Source organism: Protopterus annectens, chromosome 1.part1 (genome assembly GCF_019279795.1).
Source record: "Protopterus annectens isolate FY-2018-M chromosome 1.part1, PAN1.0, whole genome shotgun sequence".
NCBI classification, from domain to species: Eukaryota; Metazoa; Chordata; order Ceratodontiformes; family Protopteridae; genus Protopterus; species Protopterus annectens.
In genome coordinates this window covers 1,247,673,017-1,247,692,784 of record NC_056726.1, presented here as the reverse complement: position 1 = coordinate 1,247,692,784, position 19,768 = coordinate 1,247,673,017, and the positions used below count along the sequence as shown (strand labels likewise).

Sequence of the window (19,768 nt, the reverse complement as noted above, 5' to 3'; positions counted from 1 at the left end):
GTCCTCTCAACCTTCCTGTGGCATCAGGTGCAAGTGTAGGAGCATCCTACACATGGTCATGGGCTCAAACACATCATATTCCATACACTTTCAATGTTTTCACTTCCCATTATAGTAACTCTCACTTATAACCCTTGACATAGTGTAGCTGATGTTAATTACATGTATGAGGGTTAAGATACTAGCATTATGTCAGTGATTTATTTATGTATCTATGTATTATCCATTTATTATCAAATGTGTGACTGTGGGTATAATGTGTTCTATATTCCTGCAAGCATATTTTTGCTCTCTGGACTGCCATGACTTTCACATTTGTCAAACGCTCATACACAACTGCCTGTACATCAAAAAACCCTGAAACTGCACTGCTCTCCTCTGCTGCATACTGCCCACCATCGCTCAAACATGCTGCTCAGCAGTGCACATCCCCGAGCACCAAGCCCTCACAATGGCAAGCAGTGCGCAACACTTTCAAACACTATGCACACTCCCAGCAAATGTGACAACTGGAATTGGCAGGAAACCATCAGTCTCCATTGCTCTCGATCTGTGGCAGACAGGGCAGGCATTCATGGAGATGGTATCAGTGATTGGGTGTCCAGGAGTCTAAGCCTGCTGCTGGACTCCTATCAAAACAAAACAGTAACAGGCTGCTGCAGGGGGACCTCTCTGCATCCCAGCACAAGAGGCCAGGGACAGCCCGGCCCAGCTGCAACCAGCACCATCAGCATTCCCTGCACTGGTAACCAAACCACCCCATTGACCTACATTGCAGGAAGAGGGTTACCCTTAATGTCTGGATTGAGGAATATAGGACAGAGGACATCCCACAGATGTGCAAGTATCAACTACAGAGAGCGCTTGTAAGGACTAAAAGTTGAATATAGGCAAGACTGGTATTCATAATAGCATTCTGTTCTGTTCCAACTCCTCCACAACTGCCATGGAAAGGGAGTGCAATGTTAGGACCTATGGCAATAGATTGGCGAGGATGAGGGAGGCACGTGGTATGTATGCAGCAGAAGAATAGTGCCACTGTAGCATTACAAGTTAAAGATAGCTTGTTTGCTATATTATACAGCCATATCAAATTGAGCATGCAACTGCAAAAGCAAGCATGCATGCATTAGTCTGCAGTACAAACCAAGAGTTCCATTATTAATACACATTCTGTTATAACCATTTGTTGTTCAAACACTTAGGGTCCTTCTGGAATACTCAGTTTCTTAAATTACCGAAGAGCATCACTTTAAACTTGTCTGCAATTAAGATTTCTAAAATTTTACTTTCATTTTTACTTGACAGTCTTAAAATATGCATCACATCATCTTTTTGTAACCTTACCAATCTGAATGCTCAGTTTTGAACCTTAAGATTTAGCTGCATTTGAACCTCTAGCCCTTACCACCACAGTATCTGCCTGTCTGTCTATATATATATATATATGTATAGAGAGAGAGGGAGGGAGAGAGAGAGAGAGAGAGAGAGAGAGAAAGAGACAGAGGCAGTCCATGAAAATATTTCTGCAAGGAAGTTGAGACATACAGTGTATATTTAATTATAGGTGTTGTCTTGCAGAAATGTTGTTGACAAAAAGACTGTAGTACCTGTACAGTTCCTCAAAACTAAAAGTATATCATTAAATAAATTATTAGACACTTTACTTACTAGAAGTTTTCTTTTACCTTACAGGCTGTCGACATTTATATATCTTAATTAAAGTGTGTTTATACCTCTGAAATGCAGAGGAAGCAGGAAGGTTACATAAAATGTATAGACATGCATGTTATAATTTTTTATGGTTGTTTTATAATTTATGCAATCTATTTTAATGCAAATGAGATTTGATTTACAAACATTCTTCACAAATGATGTGTACAACTTTTTCTGAATCAGGCCCAGCCATTCAACTTCATATTACAGTTTATCATAAGTAACATTCTGTAAATGATTATGTTGTTGTTGTCTTTCGGCTTTTCCCAGTTAGGGGTCGTCACAGCGAAACTCCGGTCCGCTAATGATTGGCAGTAGATTTTCATGGTGCTGATTTGCCAGCTCAACGCCCAACCTTCAACAAAGGCACACCCATTCGCTCATGTCTTTTGGAATGCCACTCGACCCCATGGGGAGGACAGGCAGACTACAGACTTCCCCGCACACTAGCTGATAATCGAACAGGAGAACCTCTTGCTGTGAGGCAACAACGCTACCGCTGCACCACTGATGAATTGTTCTGGATATTAGGAAAGCTGCAGTACACGTTACACAAGTGACACAAAACTAGCCACTACAATCTCATCCAAATGTAATTATGCTAATGAAGAAGTCATTTAAGATTGTTAACCTCATGGTTTAGGTCCAGTGTACCTAACTGCATTGTCAGTGATCTTAGTTGTGGGCTAAATCAACATTATCAATGTGTCTTCCTGTAAAAAAAGATGACAGTATTTAACGTGTTCATCTTTATTTTAGGGGATTTATCAGCTATTGTTCTGAAGCACTTGTTTTGGTCCTGTAGTGTACTGTACACATGCCATAATATACCTGTGCTCAAAATGACAGTACTGAGGAAAGAGAGAAGGCCGAAAGATTTTAAGCAGCTTCTGCATGTTCTCTTTTACAAGTGGAGTTCAAGCAAGACAGCTGGTCTAAGCAGGGTGCTAAATAATCCTACTGTTTTTTTTCCCCACCTGATTTGTAACATGATGAGGGTCTGCAAATGCAGTTGGCAGTAGAGACAGCATGGTAATAGTTGCTGAAATATATTCAATGACTGTGACCACAATATCAAAAGATAAAGAGAAAATGCTGTTTTAAAGACACTGTGAAAAAAAATTATCTGTGAGTATAGTTCCCATAACTAGCATAAAATCGTATCCTGTGCTGTCTCCTCCATGCATCTTGGCTGGTTGGGTTATCTGTCTCAAGGCAGATCCGAATCAACAACGTTTCCAGCACTCGCACTCCACCACAATGCCATACAAGGAATGCTCTCATTTGGCCCTCTTAAGACAGATGCAGTTCTCCAATGCTCAATTCTTTTTTTTTGCAGATAAGTCAAAAGTTTCCTTAATATTTTTCCTTTAGCTTTTCTGTCTCGAGTTATTCAATCTTTTTGGTTACATTGCAACTTTATTACAGAATCCCTATTTTAGTAATTTTTCTCTCCTGTCTCTGTTTACTAATAACAGCAATGTAATGCCTTATTTACTTTATTTCTCATTTGCTAGTTGGGTAGTTGAGTTGGTTTGAAGAGTCTTTTCAATCATGACCTGGGCACACAGCATATTAATTAACTATAACAGTTATATAAAGTTATAACCTGTGGAATATCACATTGACAAAATCAGGCAGAAAGAGAAAAAAAAAGGATTTTACAGAAGCAAACATGACATATTTTATTTATTTATTTTAATTGATAGGGAACTTATGACTCTAAAGAGACCCTTTTCAGCAGAAGCCTGGGGGTGAAAGCTCCACAAGGTTGGAAAAATGTTAATGAATTGGCATTATTGCAGGGGTTAAAAATTGAAAAACACAGTAAAAGCACACTTTTACAGATTTACAGAGAATTTTAAGACACATGAGCACAGTTAGAAAACTAGCTACAATTCAAAAATAGATTTCATACATTCCTTGTCATCACATGTACAGGTGTAGTAGTAGATATAACAATGTTTGAGATAAGGTGAGGTAGAAAAACTATATGATATAAAATTAGCTGATTTAGAGTTGTTGTATTAGTATGATTCAAGCAACATGCTTAATATCTGTAGTGAGACAAGAAATAGGAGGATGCAACACAACTATATATTATCTGAGAAGGAGGTAAGGCTAAGAAAAACAGGTAGATAATATGATGAAGCAAGATGGATCAAGGTAAGGGTATAGCGTTGTTGGTGGGGGAGAGACAAGAAAGGGGAGAGGAAGATATACAACTGCAAGGGGGAGAGGGAGAGTAATGTTGAAAGTGCAGCTGTATTAGATGAAAAACAAGTTTTATTCACATGTGTATGTGTGTAGGATGGCTTAATTAGATTATCCAGGAGTGGTACATGAGCAAAGCCAGTTCTCATTTATGCTCTTTTAGTAATGCATTATTTCTTTACAGGAAATGCTAACACACTACTTCAAGATTAGTAGGACAATGACTGAAACTGCAGCTTTATTTTACATAGCTTCTAGCAAGATATTTAAAAAGCTAATAAGCAAATAGGTTGGACTAATCCAAGACAAACTTAATCTCTGCGTCTTTCATCCTTTCCTGGTAAACTTTGTTGAAGTATTTGCTCTGTGCAATTGTAAAATGATTCTTCCAGTCTCCACATATACCTGTTGGAATAACAAATGCTGTTTTAAATCATGTTAATATCTCTGGAAACTCAACCACTTTAGAGATGCAGCATTAATTTCGTGTTAACTACACCTTAATCTGTTAACAGACAAGACATTCATCTAGCATGTTTCAACTGTCAAACACTTTTTTGCATGATGTTACACAACTAAATCAGCATTTAACAGACATTTAATTTATTTTTAATTAGTTCATATAATATTTCTGGTTCACAAAATATATTTCTTACACCTATAGAGTTAGAACCAACACCACCCTTTTCAAAGATGAAGCTGTTGATCATTAATAGTATATAATTTTCAGCTGTCTAACTCAGTGGTCCCCAACCACCAGGTTGTGGATCGGTACTGGGCCATGGATAGGTTCATAGGTTGTTACTAGGCTATCGGCCCTAGGGCCTATACAAGCCTAGCCATAACAATTCCCTGGATATTTCTTCCCACAATATTTACTTCTCATCATTTGCTACTGGGCCACACAGAAACTTTTAGGCAGAGAGTGAAACAAAAAAGTGAATGTGTGTATGTATGTATATATGTGAGCGTATTTATGTTTCTGTCTGCATGTGTTAATGAATGCGTACGTGAAAGCAGAATGTATGTATGTGCGAAAGCAATTGTGGTTTTCTGGCAAATTAGTGACAAATTATTAAAGAATTTGAAGTTCGAAAATAATGACAGACATTTGAGTTTCACACTCCATATCCTTCAGAAAATTCATGCTAATGCAAAACCTATTCTATCAACTTTCTAAGTTTGTAAGAGCAATATTTAAAAATTGTCCCTCTTTTTGGTCCTTTGTCCCACTTTTATTTATGACTCTGTCCAGATTTCTTGCTCTAAGAGGTTGAGAGGTATTAAGTTTGTGTGTGTGTTTATGCTTCTGTCTGCAAGTGAGTGAATGCATGCATAAAAGCAGAACAGACTATGTATGTGTGTGTGTATATGTTTCTGTCTGTGTGTGTGTGTGATGTATGCATTAAAGCAGAACAGACTGTGTATGTGTGTGTGTGTGTGTGTGTGTGTGTGTGTGTGTGTGTGTGTGTGTGTGTGTGTGTGTGTGTATGTCTCTGTCTGTGTGTGTGAGTGCTATGTGCATGAAAGCAGAACAGACTGTGTGTGTGTATGTTTGTGTGTATGAGTGAATGTGTGCATGAAAGCAGAACACACTGTGTGTCTCTGTGTGTGTGTGTGTGTGTGTGTGTGTGTGTGTGTGTGTGTGTGTGTGTGTGTGTGTGTGTGTGTGTGTGTGTGTGTGTGTGTGTGTGTGTGTGAGACACAGAGAAAGAGAGAGAGAAAGTGATCAATCAAGCATCAATTAAGAGGTCTGTGTACCTTTTGATCATACCTCTCAACCTCTCACACAATAAATCTGAACAGAGTGCACAGCCACATATAATTGAGACAGATTTTACATATTGCTCTTATAAACTTAGAAAGTTGCTAGATTCAGAAAAAGGTTTCCACCATACCTCTCAACCTCTTGCATAATAAATCTAGACAGAGCCACAAATAATAGGAACTGATTTGAAGTATTGATGTTATAACAGTACAAATACCAGCCAGTCCTGAATAAAGTGCCTCTTCAGATCAATAGCACCAAATAAAAAAAACAACAGAAGAGGCTCGCCACAGCTTAGTACAATGTAGTTTAATACAAAAAAATATATAAGAGCAGGATCCAATGGTAAGCTCGTTCACGTTTTAAAAAACGTTTCATCAGACTTCAATACAATCATTCACTCTAACTTTTATATGACCTGCTAAATTCATTAATCCAATCTCTTATTACACATCATTATGACCTCATGAAAAAGCAATTAATCAAGCTCTATAAGGCCAATGTACATATACTAGTCTACTCATAAAACAATTATTTTAATGCCATACATATAAAAGTATACTACTAAATGCAGTTAAATAACAATATTATATATAAAAAAATTAAATACAAATATAATAATAAAAAGATAAAAACATATGCCCACCCACCTAGCAGCTATAATGAATTTGTGTAATTTCATAACTTTCAAATTCATTCCATAACTTAAAATTCTAACATATTAATAAAGTAAAAATTCTTATTAATATATAATACTGATGCTGATCATTCATTCAATATATTAACCATGTATATATATTTTATAGTATTGCTACTTAATGTGCATAAGGCCATGCTGCTAAAAAAAAGTTTGAGTGATATCTTATCATTTAGACCATGTGTTTTGTGTACTTGTAATCTTATTATCCACCTATTCTTTTTTTCATCTGTATAATTTTTGATGTCCCCTAACCTACCTGTTTTCTTAACCAGCTCTAAGGCTCTAAACTTGAACTTGTGTGCTGTGCCATATCCCATAACATGTCTAGCCTATGCATTTCCCTCATCTTCTTTATTTATAGCATACGCATGCTCCCTAACACGTTCCCTTCTTCTTCTTCTTCTTCTTCTTTCGGCTGTTCCCAGTAGGGGTCGCAACAACAGACCACCTGTTTCCATTTCTTCCTGTCCTCTGCATCTTGCTCTGTCACACCAACCACCTGCATGTCCTCTCTCACCACATCCATAAACCTTATCTTAGGCCTTCCTCTTTTCCTGTTACCTGGTAGCTTCATCCTTAGCATCTTTTTCCCAATATACTCAGCATCCCTCCTCAGCACATGTCCAAACCAATGTAATCTTGCCTCTCTGGCTTTGTCTCCAAACCTTCCAACCTGGGCTGACCCTCTAATATACTTATTCCTAATCCTGTCCACCCTGGTCACACCAAGTGCAAATCTTAACATCTTTAATTCTGCCACATCCAGCTCAAACTCCTACCTTTTTGTCAATGCCACTGTCTCCAACCCATATAACATAGCTGGTCTCACTACCCTCTTATAGACCTTCCATTTCACTCTTACAGGTACTTGTCTGTCACAAATCACTCCTGACACTCTCCACCCACTCCATCCTGCCTGTACTCTCTTCTTCACCTCTCTTCCACACTCACCGTTAATCTGAACTATTGACCCCAAGTATTTAAACTCATCCACCTTCGCCACCTCTACTCCTTGCATCCTCACCATTCATCTATCCTCCCTCTCATTCACACACATATATTCTGCCTTATTCCTGATGACTTTTATTCCTCTTCTCTCTAGAGCATATCTCCATCTCTCCAGGGTCTTCTCCACCTGTTCCCTACTCTCACTACAGATCACAATGCCATCTGCAAACATCATAGTCCATGGGGACTCCTGTCTGATCTCATCTGTCAACCTGTCCATCACCATTGCAAATAAGAAAGGGCTAAGAGCTGATCCTTGATGTAACCCCACCTCCACCTTAAATGCATCCATCACTCCCACCGCAGACCTCACTGCTGTCACACTACCCTCGTACATATCCTGTACCACTCTTACATACTTCTCTGACACTCCTGGCTTCCTCATACAATACCACAACTCCCTCTAGGCACCCTGTCATATGCTTTCTTTAAGTCTACAAAAACACAATGCAACTCCTGACATTCTCTGTACTTTTCCATCAACACTCTCAGAGCAAACATCGCATCTGTAGTGCTCTTTCCCGGCATGAAACCATACTACTGATCACTAATCATCACGTCCCCTCTTAACCTTGCTTCCACTACTCTTTCCCACAACTTCATTATGTGACTGATCAATTTAATCCCTCTGTAGTTACTACAGCTCTGCACATCACCCTTATTCTTAAAAATCGGTACCAAAACACTTTTTCTCCATTCCTCAGGCATCCTCTCACTTTCCAAGATTTCATTAAACAATCTGGTTAAAAACTCCACTGCCATTTCACCTAAACACCTCCATGCTTCCACAGGTATGTCATCTGGGCCAACAGCCTTTCCATTCTTCATTCTCGTCATAGCTATCCTTACTTCCTCCTTGCTAATCCATTGTACTTCATGATTCACTATCCCTACATCATCCAACTTTCTCTCTCTCTCATTCTCTTCATTCATCAATCCCTCAAAGTACTCTTTCCATCTCCTCAACACACTCTCCTCACTTGTGAGTATGTTTCCCTCATTATCCTTTATCACCTTTACCTGCTGCACATCTTTCCTAGCTCGGTCCGTCTGTCTAGCCAGTCGGTATAGATCCTTTTCTCCCTCCTTAGTGTCCAACCTTTCATACAACTCTTCATATGCCTTATCCTTAGCCTTTGCCACCTCTCTCTTTGCCATGCACCTCATCTCCTTATACTCCTGTCTACTTTCTTCATCTCTTTGACAATCCCACTCCCCTAAGGGTTCTATTTGTCTTTCCCACATAAAAGGACTTGCATAACTGACATTGAGCTCAGTAAACTAAGTCCCTGGATCTACAGTCTGCATAGTGTTTAAAAATATATTCCTGTCCAGTATCTGGATGTATAAACTTATTATCACTTGCCATATGCATACACTGGTTACAGCGTCTACATGGAAAAGTCCCTTTCCTTTGGACATGTATTTCTTCTTATATATTTTCTTCATAACATAATAGTCTTTTTAGTGACTTTATATTCTTATAGGTAAAACTGGGTTTTGGCCCAACTAATTCAGTTATCTTATCATCAATGGTTAACAATCTCCAATTATCATTTATTATTTCTTTAATTTTCAAATTCCTATTTGTAAAAGGAATCACTATCCTACTTTTCTTGTTATCTTGTTCTACTTTACAAACCATCTCATTATTTCCTCTGTTTTTATAGAAAAATGGTTTGCCTTTATCTGTTCTTTGCACAGTGTTCTCTTTAAGTATTCTGTCTACTTCTTTTTTGTGATAACCTCTTTTTATAAAGTTCTCTGCCAGGGTCTTTTGTTGCTCTTGATATCTGTCATCATGACTAGTTAGCCTTGATACCCTCAGTGCTTGGCATTTTATGATATTTGAATAAATGTGTCCTGGGTGTATGCTGCTACTATGTAATAAGCTGTTCTTCCAACAAGGTTTTCTATACATATCAGTTTCTATTTCATTGGCCTTCTTTGTTAATTGTATATCTAAAAATTCTATCTGTCATAATGAACTCTTGCATTCAAATGTTAAAAAGTTTGTTGTCCCATTCACATAAGTGACAAAATCATCTAACTGTTGTTAGGTACCACTCCAAATAAAAAAAAAATATCATCAACAAACCTCAAAATCTTGTTTTTTTCTTAACTAAAATCTAGGCTCTGTAGAGCTCCTTGCAGGTAGGGTATAAACTGTAGCAACTGTTTGTTACATTTGTAGCAAGCAGTTTGCTACAGTTTAAAAGAAGAAATTATCTGGCCACCTGGTTGGTGTGCCAATAGAAGAAATAGACATTTTTTTTTTAATTAAAGGGCTGGGGGGGAATGCAAGGTATAAACTGTAACAACTGTTTGCTACATTTATAGCAAGCAGTTTGTTACAGTTTAAAAGAATAAATTATCTGGCCACCTGGTTGGTGTGCCAGTAGAAGAAACAGTCATTTTTTTAATTAAAGCGACGAGGAAAGGAGGTATGAATCCAACTGTACTAAGCTGATTGCTACATCGTAGTGATTAGCCAATTACAGTGAAGTGCATTTTTGCTCTTCATTTAAAGAGCTGAAGGGGCAGGGCACTGGTTTGTGGTACAGGCACAGAATACTTCTGCTCTCACCTACACTTCTTTGGATCTTCCAGCTTCCTAAGCTGCTAATCAATCTTAGATTTTCTGGGTCGCAGTGAGGACTTTATCATTTTCTGCCACACAGCCATGGCAGAAATTCTACTTTTTGGAGAAAATGTTAAAATGTTGTAATTCTGAATTAATGCTAACCTAATGTAAATGCATTCTAAATATATGTTCCATTTTTACCCCCCCCCCCAAAAAAAGTCATATATATACAGAGAGAGAGAGAGGGAGAGATTTTACATAAACTGAATTGATTATGTAAAGATGGATATATATTCATCTTTTGTATAATATGAATAGATTTCTAAAATTGTTTAAACTGTGCCCTACATACATAAGGCAGTATCTCAAAAAGTGTTTTTTTTTAGTTTACAGAACAGCTTCATCAAGCTCTGTAACTCCAGGCACAAATTACATGATGCATTATTCATCACAATTCTAGATTTATAATCAGATCATAAAGTAAAAATTTGTTACATGCCATTGCAATGAATACAATTACTAGAAAGGATATTTGGGTGCACAAAAGAAAACATCAAAATGTATATTTTTTGGGGAAGTTGCCTAGATTCTTACTAATATCATGCAGAGGTGACCCAGTGCTCTTACCTCTATTATATTCAATTTTAAACTAATCTCACCATGGGGAAAAAATAATGTCTCCATGCTACAGTCAATCTGAACAACTTTGCAATCATAGTGTTGCATCTGACAATATATGATTTGCCGAACTGTAATGCAAGGACTACAAATACTCCCCAGTTATGCACACAGACTTTATTCATCAAGTATATCTTCATTTGCATACTTTCAATAACAGTAACATTTTTTTTTCATACAGCTGTTGATAAATAAAGGTGAACAGTATAATTTGGCCCTTCCCCATCAGTCAAAAATCTACACGACACATATTGATACGCTAAGACAGGACACACACATCTACTACTTCACCTAAAAACTCAACCAGGAGAACTTTTCACCCCTTAAGTACTCCTATATAGATTCTTACAAAAGGCATCAATGTTTCCAGTGCAAGTTGACATTTACTATGACCCAAAACACCTTGCCACTGTATTCCCTGGTAGGCAGTTCACTGCCTGTCTGGGGCCAATCTTTTTTAAGCAGGAAGCACTTCTTGAATTATGTTTTAAGACTTACAGTATCATATACACTACAGTCCATACAAGCTGGTAGGAAAGCTAACAGATCTTCAGGAATTCTTTTAACATAAAGAAAAGTTAAACTCTATAGTACTTCTCTAGGCAGCATTCCCTGCTGAACTAGGAGCATCTCCCAAACACCTGTGACTAATAGGCAGATAGGTAATATATGTATCAGGACAGGTACTGAAACCTTACACCCTCTTCAGCAGGAAAGTACCATAGTAAACTGTAGCAGAATTCACAAAGGTTAAAAATAAGTTTGTTAATTAAATTCTTTATCTAGCCCTTCAAACATTTCAACATCACTTGATTTTTTAATCCAGAGCCATAAATTCTGTTGATATACAGTACATCCAGCATAAAATTCTGTTCTGCAAATCTTTCAGACTGAATAAACACTGGGAACCTCTGCCTATACGAGTTGTTTAATTCTTATGCACATGGCTCCAAGGATGAGAAGAATCTGGAGATTAGCAGGACGACTCAGCTTAATGCACTTACAGCTTATTGGTTTTACAGGACAGATTATAAGAGCTAATATAACTGAGGGTAAAGATGAAAACTATATTTCATTTCCAGTTATCGTGCTTATCCCCAAAACACCCCTTACCTGACAAGAACATGATGGAAGGGAGTAGAGCCTAGATGGCCAACTGAGAGCAGTGAATTTTGAGAGCTCCATAAACTAGTATAATAATATAGGAAAATGTTAGTATTTTCAAGTTTAAAACATCAGAAATGTATATATAAACTACTGAACTATATAAATATCAATTTTGGTGGAAATATACAAAATTTTCCTGTCAAGTAACTTGAAGATATATTGAGTCACTGAATATGAGCAACTCAAGGAATTCTCATCCAGATTAATGCTTTGAAAAAGTAACTGCTATTGATGACATCTACCCTATATTTGAAGATGGATGGATTTAAAAATGTCTTAGAAAACCTCAAATTAAATTCTCAGAAGCAGACTGATACTCTTAAGGAACTGTTACAGCAACACCATACAAAAATAACAAACAAATATAAAGTCTTCTCTAAATGACATTGAAGGGAGACTCAAAGACGAAGAATTCCCAAAAGAATTTCTGCTTAAACAGAATGGCTGCTTAATAAAATAGATGACTTAGAAAACAGGGAAAGGAGAAACAACACAAGGTTCTTTGGTCTGCCTGAAAACACTGAAGGAGAAGTCATTATTTCATTCTTAACAACCTGGGTTCCTGAATTTTTAGACTTGAAAAAGGGACTTTCATTTGGAATTGAAAGGGCGCATAGAGCACTGAGGAAACCTGCTTCTAACTCAACAAATACTCCACCTAGATCCATAGTTATAAAATTTATTTCATTTCTGGACAAGGAACTAATAGTAAAATCTGCTTGGATAAAATCACCCTTAAAATACAGTCAAAGCCTGATTATGTTTGACAATGATTATTCTTCCAGAATACTAGAACAAAGGAAAAAGTCTGGCCAATAATACAACTGTTGAAACAAAACAACATTAAAGCACAGCTGGCCTTTCTAGCCAAGATAAAAATACTTTTTGCCAATGAAATGAGAACCTTTAATGACTTAGAATAAGCTACTATATTCATCAAAATCAACAACATAGTGTCTACCCCAGAATAAATGGAATGGCTGGATCCTACTCTTAAAAGAATAAATCCTTGGACTGATGCTAGAAAGAAGATACAAAAAATAAAATGATTCCAAGATAGCTGTCCCAAAAAAAAATAACTCTTACAGCTACATTTCTGAAAGTATCAACTGATATGGTACATCCCTTGTCATCTGTTTTTATTTTAAAAAAGGAGGGTTTCCTTAAACAACTGAAAAACAGTAATGATTTATTCAGAATATTCTAAGAGTCCAATAATTATTCACAACCAAAGGTAGGTCAAGATGAGTTACTACTTACATTACATATAAGCCAAACAAAGCAACAAATAATACAAACATAGAAGTTTCTATACCCCTACTTGAACTCAATGAATACTTATCTTGTTAATTTTTCATTGTTTTTACTTATAATAATTTAAGTAATTAATTAACTAATTCAACAAGGTACCATTCATTAGAGTTCAGACTCAAATGTAATAAATTAACATCATATATAATAACAGTAACAGTAGAGTGTTTTGAAAAAAAAATGCTGTCATGGAGACTAATGCCTTCTTCAGTTAAAGTATGATTCAGAAATGTCATGTATATCCTGGTCAAATAATAGTAGCAAGCTCTTAGTACAAATGTCATCATTATTCTGTCTAAATATAGTTAATATCAATTATGGCAGGTATCACAGCTACGAGTGCTGTTTGATCAATCCTGATATGGTGTGCATGGACGCAGCTGTGTCTGGCAGCTAGTACAAATATCATTATTATTCCTGTCTAAACATAGTTAATATCATTTATGGCAGGTATCATAGCTTTGAGTGCTGTTTGATCAATCCTGATATGGTGTGCGTGGATGCAGCCATGTCTGCCAGATAGTACAAATGTCATTATTATTCTGTCTAAACATAGTTAATATCAATTATGGCAAGTATTATAGCTTTGAGTGTTGTTTGATTAAGCCTGACATGGTGTGTGTGGAAGCAGCTGTGTCTGGCAGCTGTTGTATGTTGCCGTTTTTGTCTCTGGGAAGCTGTGGGTTGCAGCTTGTGATCGAGGTTTACCAATGCTTGTGTATTAGGAAGAGACATTTGGTGTTTTAGCCTGGATCCAAGGGAAGGGAGTGGATAAAACTCTGATATGGGATATTTTGGCAGAGAATAGCTTGTTTATACATCTACTTTGTGAGAGGTGGGAAGGCTGGAAGAATGTGTTATCTCTTGTTTTGGCGGCTTGTTGGGAGTTTTTTTTTTTATCTGTTTGCTCTCCATTTTTTACCTGGCTGCTGTCTTGCTGAAAGGGAGGGAATTTAGGCTTGAAGTTGCAGTGAAGTGAAGCTTTGCTTCAGGTGCATTACTAGTCTCTGGTATGAAGTACAAAGACACACTAACAGAAACAGATGCTCCCAGGTTGCTATGGTAACAGACAGTGTGATGAGCCTTCGAGATGATTCTTGGCAATGAAGTTTTTGGTTTAAAAAAAATATATATATATATATATGTATATATAATAAAAGGGCTGTTTTAATCCACATGTACACATATTGATGGTCTCCCAACACTTTATTTAGCTCATTAAGTTGATTCTTGATAAAAAATAAATAAATAATAAGCGCAATTTTATATTTAAAATGTATTTTAGTCCAAACACATTAAGGACTTACATAACAGTGGAAGTCTGAGTTATTGTGAAATAATAAGAACACTTGGTCTTGTGCAGTACACTTTGCAGTGGTCTGGGAGGTGAGCTTGCTGGGATGTGTTGGGCATATGGGGATAGCTGATTCTAGGGGTGTTTGGGGTTGCCAGGAAGTGCTAGATAGTCATCAGATTTTGTTCTTGGAAATATCTGTGGGAATGGAAGGTTTGTTGAGTGGTTCACTGCCAGAGTGGCCATTGCATGGAACAGGCTGGTAAAATGGTACAGGACAAATATCGGTTTGGATATTTTAAGAATAGCCTGGAAGCACACCACATGAACTAGTGAATGATATTCTGGCAAAACTGGATGGGCATTGTTGCCCGTGCTTGAAGTACTGATATGTATGTATGTAAGAATGGAAATATATTTATAACAAATAAGAAACTAGAAGGGTCTCATAATTTAAAGTCTATGGACTGTATAAATATGCTTGGAAGGAGCTAATAATAAGAATAAGCATTACAGCTTGTGGTCTGTCAAATAACTAAGCAACAGCCAAAAAAAAAAAAAAAAAACAACACACACACACACACACACACACACAATAATTATGTAATGTATTATTTTGGTAAATCTAGACATAAAATATATAATCATCATATAAGATGAAGCAGTCTGCTGAATTTAGATATTAAAGACAGGATTTAATAACATGGTCTTGTGTATAATAACACTACTGTCTTAACTTGTCATAAATGACATACACTACATTGAACATCAAGGGGAAGCATGATGATTTTCTTATATAAGTAAATATGCATAACAAGTCATTTAATTGCTTTAGCTTGAACTGTAGTTTTTGTAACCCATCTTGACCATATATAATACTTAAGGGGTTACCATGGTAACTAATGTTTTATACATGACATCAAACTGACAAAGTTGTTCAACAGAAACAATAGAAGCCTGAACTTGAAATGTCACAGAATGAAACAATCATATTCTGAACAAATAGTATTAAATTGACAATAGACACTCAGTTTAATAACATGGGCTTGTGTATAATAACACTGCTGTTTTAACTTGTCATAAATGACATACACTATATTGAACATCAAGGGGAAGCATGGTGTTCTCATATAAGTAAATGTACATAACAAGTCATATAATTGCTATAGCTTGAATTGTGGTTTTGTAACCTATCTTGACCATACATAACACTTGAGCTGTTACCAAGGTAACTAATGTTTTATACCTGACATCAAACTGACAAAGTTGTTCAACAGAAACAATAGAAGCCTGAAATAAGAATGTCACAGAATGTAACAATCACATTCTGAACAAATATTATTAAATTGACAATAATCACTCAGTTTAGCCTTTGCTGATTATACAAAATAGAACGTTGCCATTTAAATCTAAAAACGTTTAGTATATGCCATAAAATGGCAATTTAAGAATATGGAAAGGGAACTTGTAATCATTAATCACAATAAGTGAATTTGTTTTTTTAACCAGAAATTTCACTCGTTTTATAATAAGAAATGACAGATATGAAAATCCTTATGTGTAGTAAATGGGGGAAGAGGGATGTGCTGATCATTAAAATGCACTAACTTTCATCAATGTTCACATAAAACAAACTTGATGCTTCAAGTAAGTTAGCAACAAACAAAGTGATTACTTAAATGCTGGCAAACAATGAAATATAACTTCTGATATATCCAGTAAAATACATTGTATTATAAACATTAGGTATAAATATTATTACCATCTATTTATATTGTTCTTTATTTCTTTGTTATTTATAGCACTTTGTGTACTGTGTATTTTTCTAGCTAGTTTCACTGTGTGTGAGGTATTAACTGGAAATTGTCCACTTTTATTAAGCATCTGTTGGGTTGTTTGTTTGTAATTACTTGTTGCAGTTAAACTCTTTTTTCTAGAGGCTCCTTTAGCTGTTTAAAACTTTCATTTAAAGGCTCACTGCTGCTTTTCAGCTGTGAGAAACATTTCTGCAGTTTGGTGGCTTTGCAGTTTCCCGCCCCTAGTGTAAATTTGATCTGGGACCCTCCTCCCAGTCTAGTGTCATTACCTCATTCTAACCAGTACAGGGAGAACATTTGAGAAGGCCAATCAGCTTAGTTTCTGCTACTCCTTTCTCTCTTTCCACTAAAAAAAGAAAAAAAAAAAACTTTTTCTAACCTTGTTTCTTGCCTTTCCTGTGGGTAGTCTAGCCTGGATATAGATTTGCTGTGTCCAGGACTATTTGTAGGCTTCTAGGGCCCAAGCCTTTCTGTGTTGGAGGGGAGCCTTCTAGCTTAATTTTGTTTCTTAGAACTAGCCAGTTTTTTGTTTCAGCTCTTGTTCAGAACTTATTGTAAGCACTAAATAAGCTACAAATTACTACAGCACTCAACTTTCCCCACTGACTAGAGGAAAACAGTTTCTAGTACTTAACAAATAAGCATCTATCCAGGCATGTCTAAGGGTCAGCCCCCGGTGTTTTCTCCTGTCTACCTGATGAGTCTGGGCATCTTGGGGGAATGCAGTAATTGCGTCATGTACACAGACAGCCTTCTCCTCCTACCACCCAAAACTACAACCTGTGAGATATGCACTTATATAGCCAAACTGGAAGCAAAGCTGTCTTCACCTAAGACTGGACTAGACAGTCAAGAGGAGAAGGTAAACACTTGCACCACACCACACTCAGCACATAGTCCCTCAAAACCTACACCACCAAAACACACACATAGAAACACAAAGCACACACCTACATTCACGGAAGCTCTGAGTAAAAACCTGCCCAAGCAACAGGGACCTCCAAAACAGAAACACAAGCAACCTCCATCCCCAACACAACCCAAATGACACATAGCCCACAAACTCAGTGTGCCACTCAACCACAGCCCATAAGGCATAACAATGTACCCAACACTCTAGCCATAGGTGACTCTATAGTCAGGCACACTGATGTTCCACTCACCAGGCTAGACAAGGAGAAAGTTACTGTCATCTGCCTGTCGGGTGCCAGGATCCACTATATAATGCATGCACTCAGGTCACTCCACAACAAGTACAAATATGACTCTGTCATTGTCCATGTTGGTGTGAATGACCTGAGATGTACCTCCTTGGACTACATGAAAAGGGACATGGAGGAGCTGTCCAATCTTGTAGCCCAGGCAGGTATGACCCTAGCCCTGAGTAGCATCCTGCCATCACCCAGAATGGTACCACAGTACAAGGACAAAATGATTGACTTCAACAATTGGCTAAGCTTCTGGTGTCATTCTAAGGGAATCCAGTATCTGTATGCCTGGGATGACATGATCGACAAGCCACGATGCTTTGCCAGAGATGGACTGCACCTGTCGCCCTTCGGATTTCGGATACTGGCTAAGGCTCTAGCCACCCCTGTAGTGCCTTTTTAGGCAAGGTTCAAATGACAAATTCACCACCCTAACAGGTACAGGCAAGAAGAATCTCAGGGTATTGCTACTCAATGCTAGAAGTCTAAACCTCAAAATGCACTCTCTCGAGGCACTCCTTAAAATGGAGAACATCGACATCTGTGCAGTGACAGAAACCTGGTTCAAGGCTCCAGAGAGTACGCCTGCATTACCAGCCTATAATTCATACCACACCTTTCGGCCACCTAACCTGGACCGAAACACTAAAGGCGGAGGCGTGTCCATATTCATTAAGGATATCCACACCTCCAGGCTAGTTGCTCAGCATAATGCATCCGAGATTATCCAAGTGCAACTAACTCTGGGCAAGACCGCAATCCAAATTGTAGCTTGCTACAGATCCCCCACCATGCCCCAGGATTCCCACTCCTCATTTCTTAATACACTGGAAAATATTAGGGTACAACCTAACACTCTAATAGTGGGCGATTTCAACTACCCTACCATTAACTGGGAAAACTACTCATGTACCAACTCTTGTGTTCAACGTTTTCTGGAATTCATAAATTCCAATGCCAGGGATAAACTTATCCACACCCCCACCAGGGGCAGCAATATCCTAGACCTGGTTATTACCAACATGGGCAACCGGTGCTCCACACCAGAGGTCAATTCCTCGTTGGTCAGATCTGACCATAAGCTAATCACCCTAGACATCCACATCCCTCCCCCACCCCCCATTAGGGAAACCACAGTAAAAAATGTCTCCAAAGCCAACTTCATGCTTCTTAAGACAGAAGTGGCAAACTTCACGACACCCATGTTGATGGATAATAGAGGTATGACTGCTGAATCCTACACAAATGCACTTTATAAGCACTTACATGAGTGCATAGATCATACAATCCCTAACAGAACCAAGATGCTATCCTCCAAAAAAAGGAAGCCAATCTGGTGGTCCCCTGCCATAAACAAACTCTACAACAGAAGAAAGAAACTGTTGCAAAAAAGAGTAAAATCCCATGATTAGAGAAACTCCCTGGTCAGCTTCAGTAAGAAGCTGAGATCCCCCATAAAATCCTCCAAAACTAGTTATGAAAACAAAATCACCACTGACTCTAAAGACAACCACAAAGCATTCTATAGCTATGTCAATTATCTCAATGGCAACACTCAGATCTGCTCTGAGTTGCAGCACAATGGCACTAAATATACAGAACCAACGGATATTGCCAACATCCTGGCAGATAGGTTCAGTGCTAACTTTACCCCTCTGTCATCCCCTAAAGGGCCCATCTCTATACCAGAAGAATGCAAAGTTTCTGTAACCACGGCTGCACAGGTAAAAACCACACTATCCAAAGCCAAGAACACAGCATCCATGGGACCTGACGACATCCCAGGCTGTGTTCTACATGAACTACAGAACGGACTGGCACCCCACCTAAGTACCATGTTCAGTCATAGCCTCACCTCAAGCTATGAGCCCACTGAATGGTGCACAGTGACAGTTATCCCACTCCACAAAGGGGGAGCCACCACAGACCCCAGAAACTACCGCCCCATTAGCCTAACGAACCTGGTCTGCAAGGCTATGGAGCGTATCATCATGGAACTTATAAACAATGACATTGGTAATCTCCAAACTCAGGACCCCATCCAGTTCGGGTTTGTAAAAGGCAAATCATGTCTCCTAAACCTGATAGACTTCTTGAAGCAGTCACCAAAGCCGTAGATGATGGTAAGGTGGTTCACACAGCCTATCTAGATCTCGCCAAGGCTTTTGACACCATCCCCCACTCTGGAATTATAAATAAACTTACTAAACTAGGTATGAATCCCTATGTCACAAGATGGGTTGCCAGCTGGCTCACTGACAGAACCCACACTGTGAAAGTAGCAGACTCCAAATCCAGCTTCA

The 19,768-nt window shown here is 38.0% G+C and overlaps 1 protein-coding gene across 1 annotated transcript in view; it reads right to left on the bottom strand.

Moving 5' to 3' along the window:
- Positions 1-3,392: 3,392 nt before the first annotated feature.
- Positions 3,393-19,768, bottom strand: part of LOC122816015 (sulfotransferase family cytosolic 1B member 1-like) — a 167,078-nt gene continuing 150,702 nt past the window's right edge. The window contains exon 3 of the mRNA XM_044088874.1: positions 3,393-4,335. Within this exon, the coding sequence (XP_043944809.1) occupies positions 4,226-4,335 (110 nt within the window). The 3' untranslated portion in view covers positions 3,393-4,225. The remainder of the gene's footprint in view (positions 4,336-19,768) is intronic.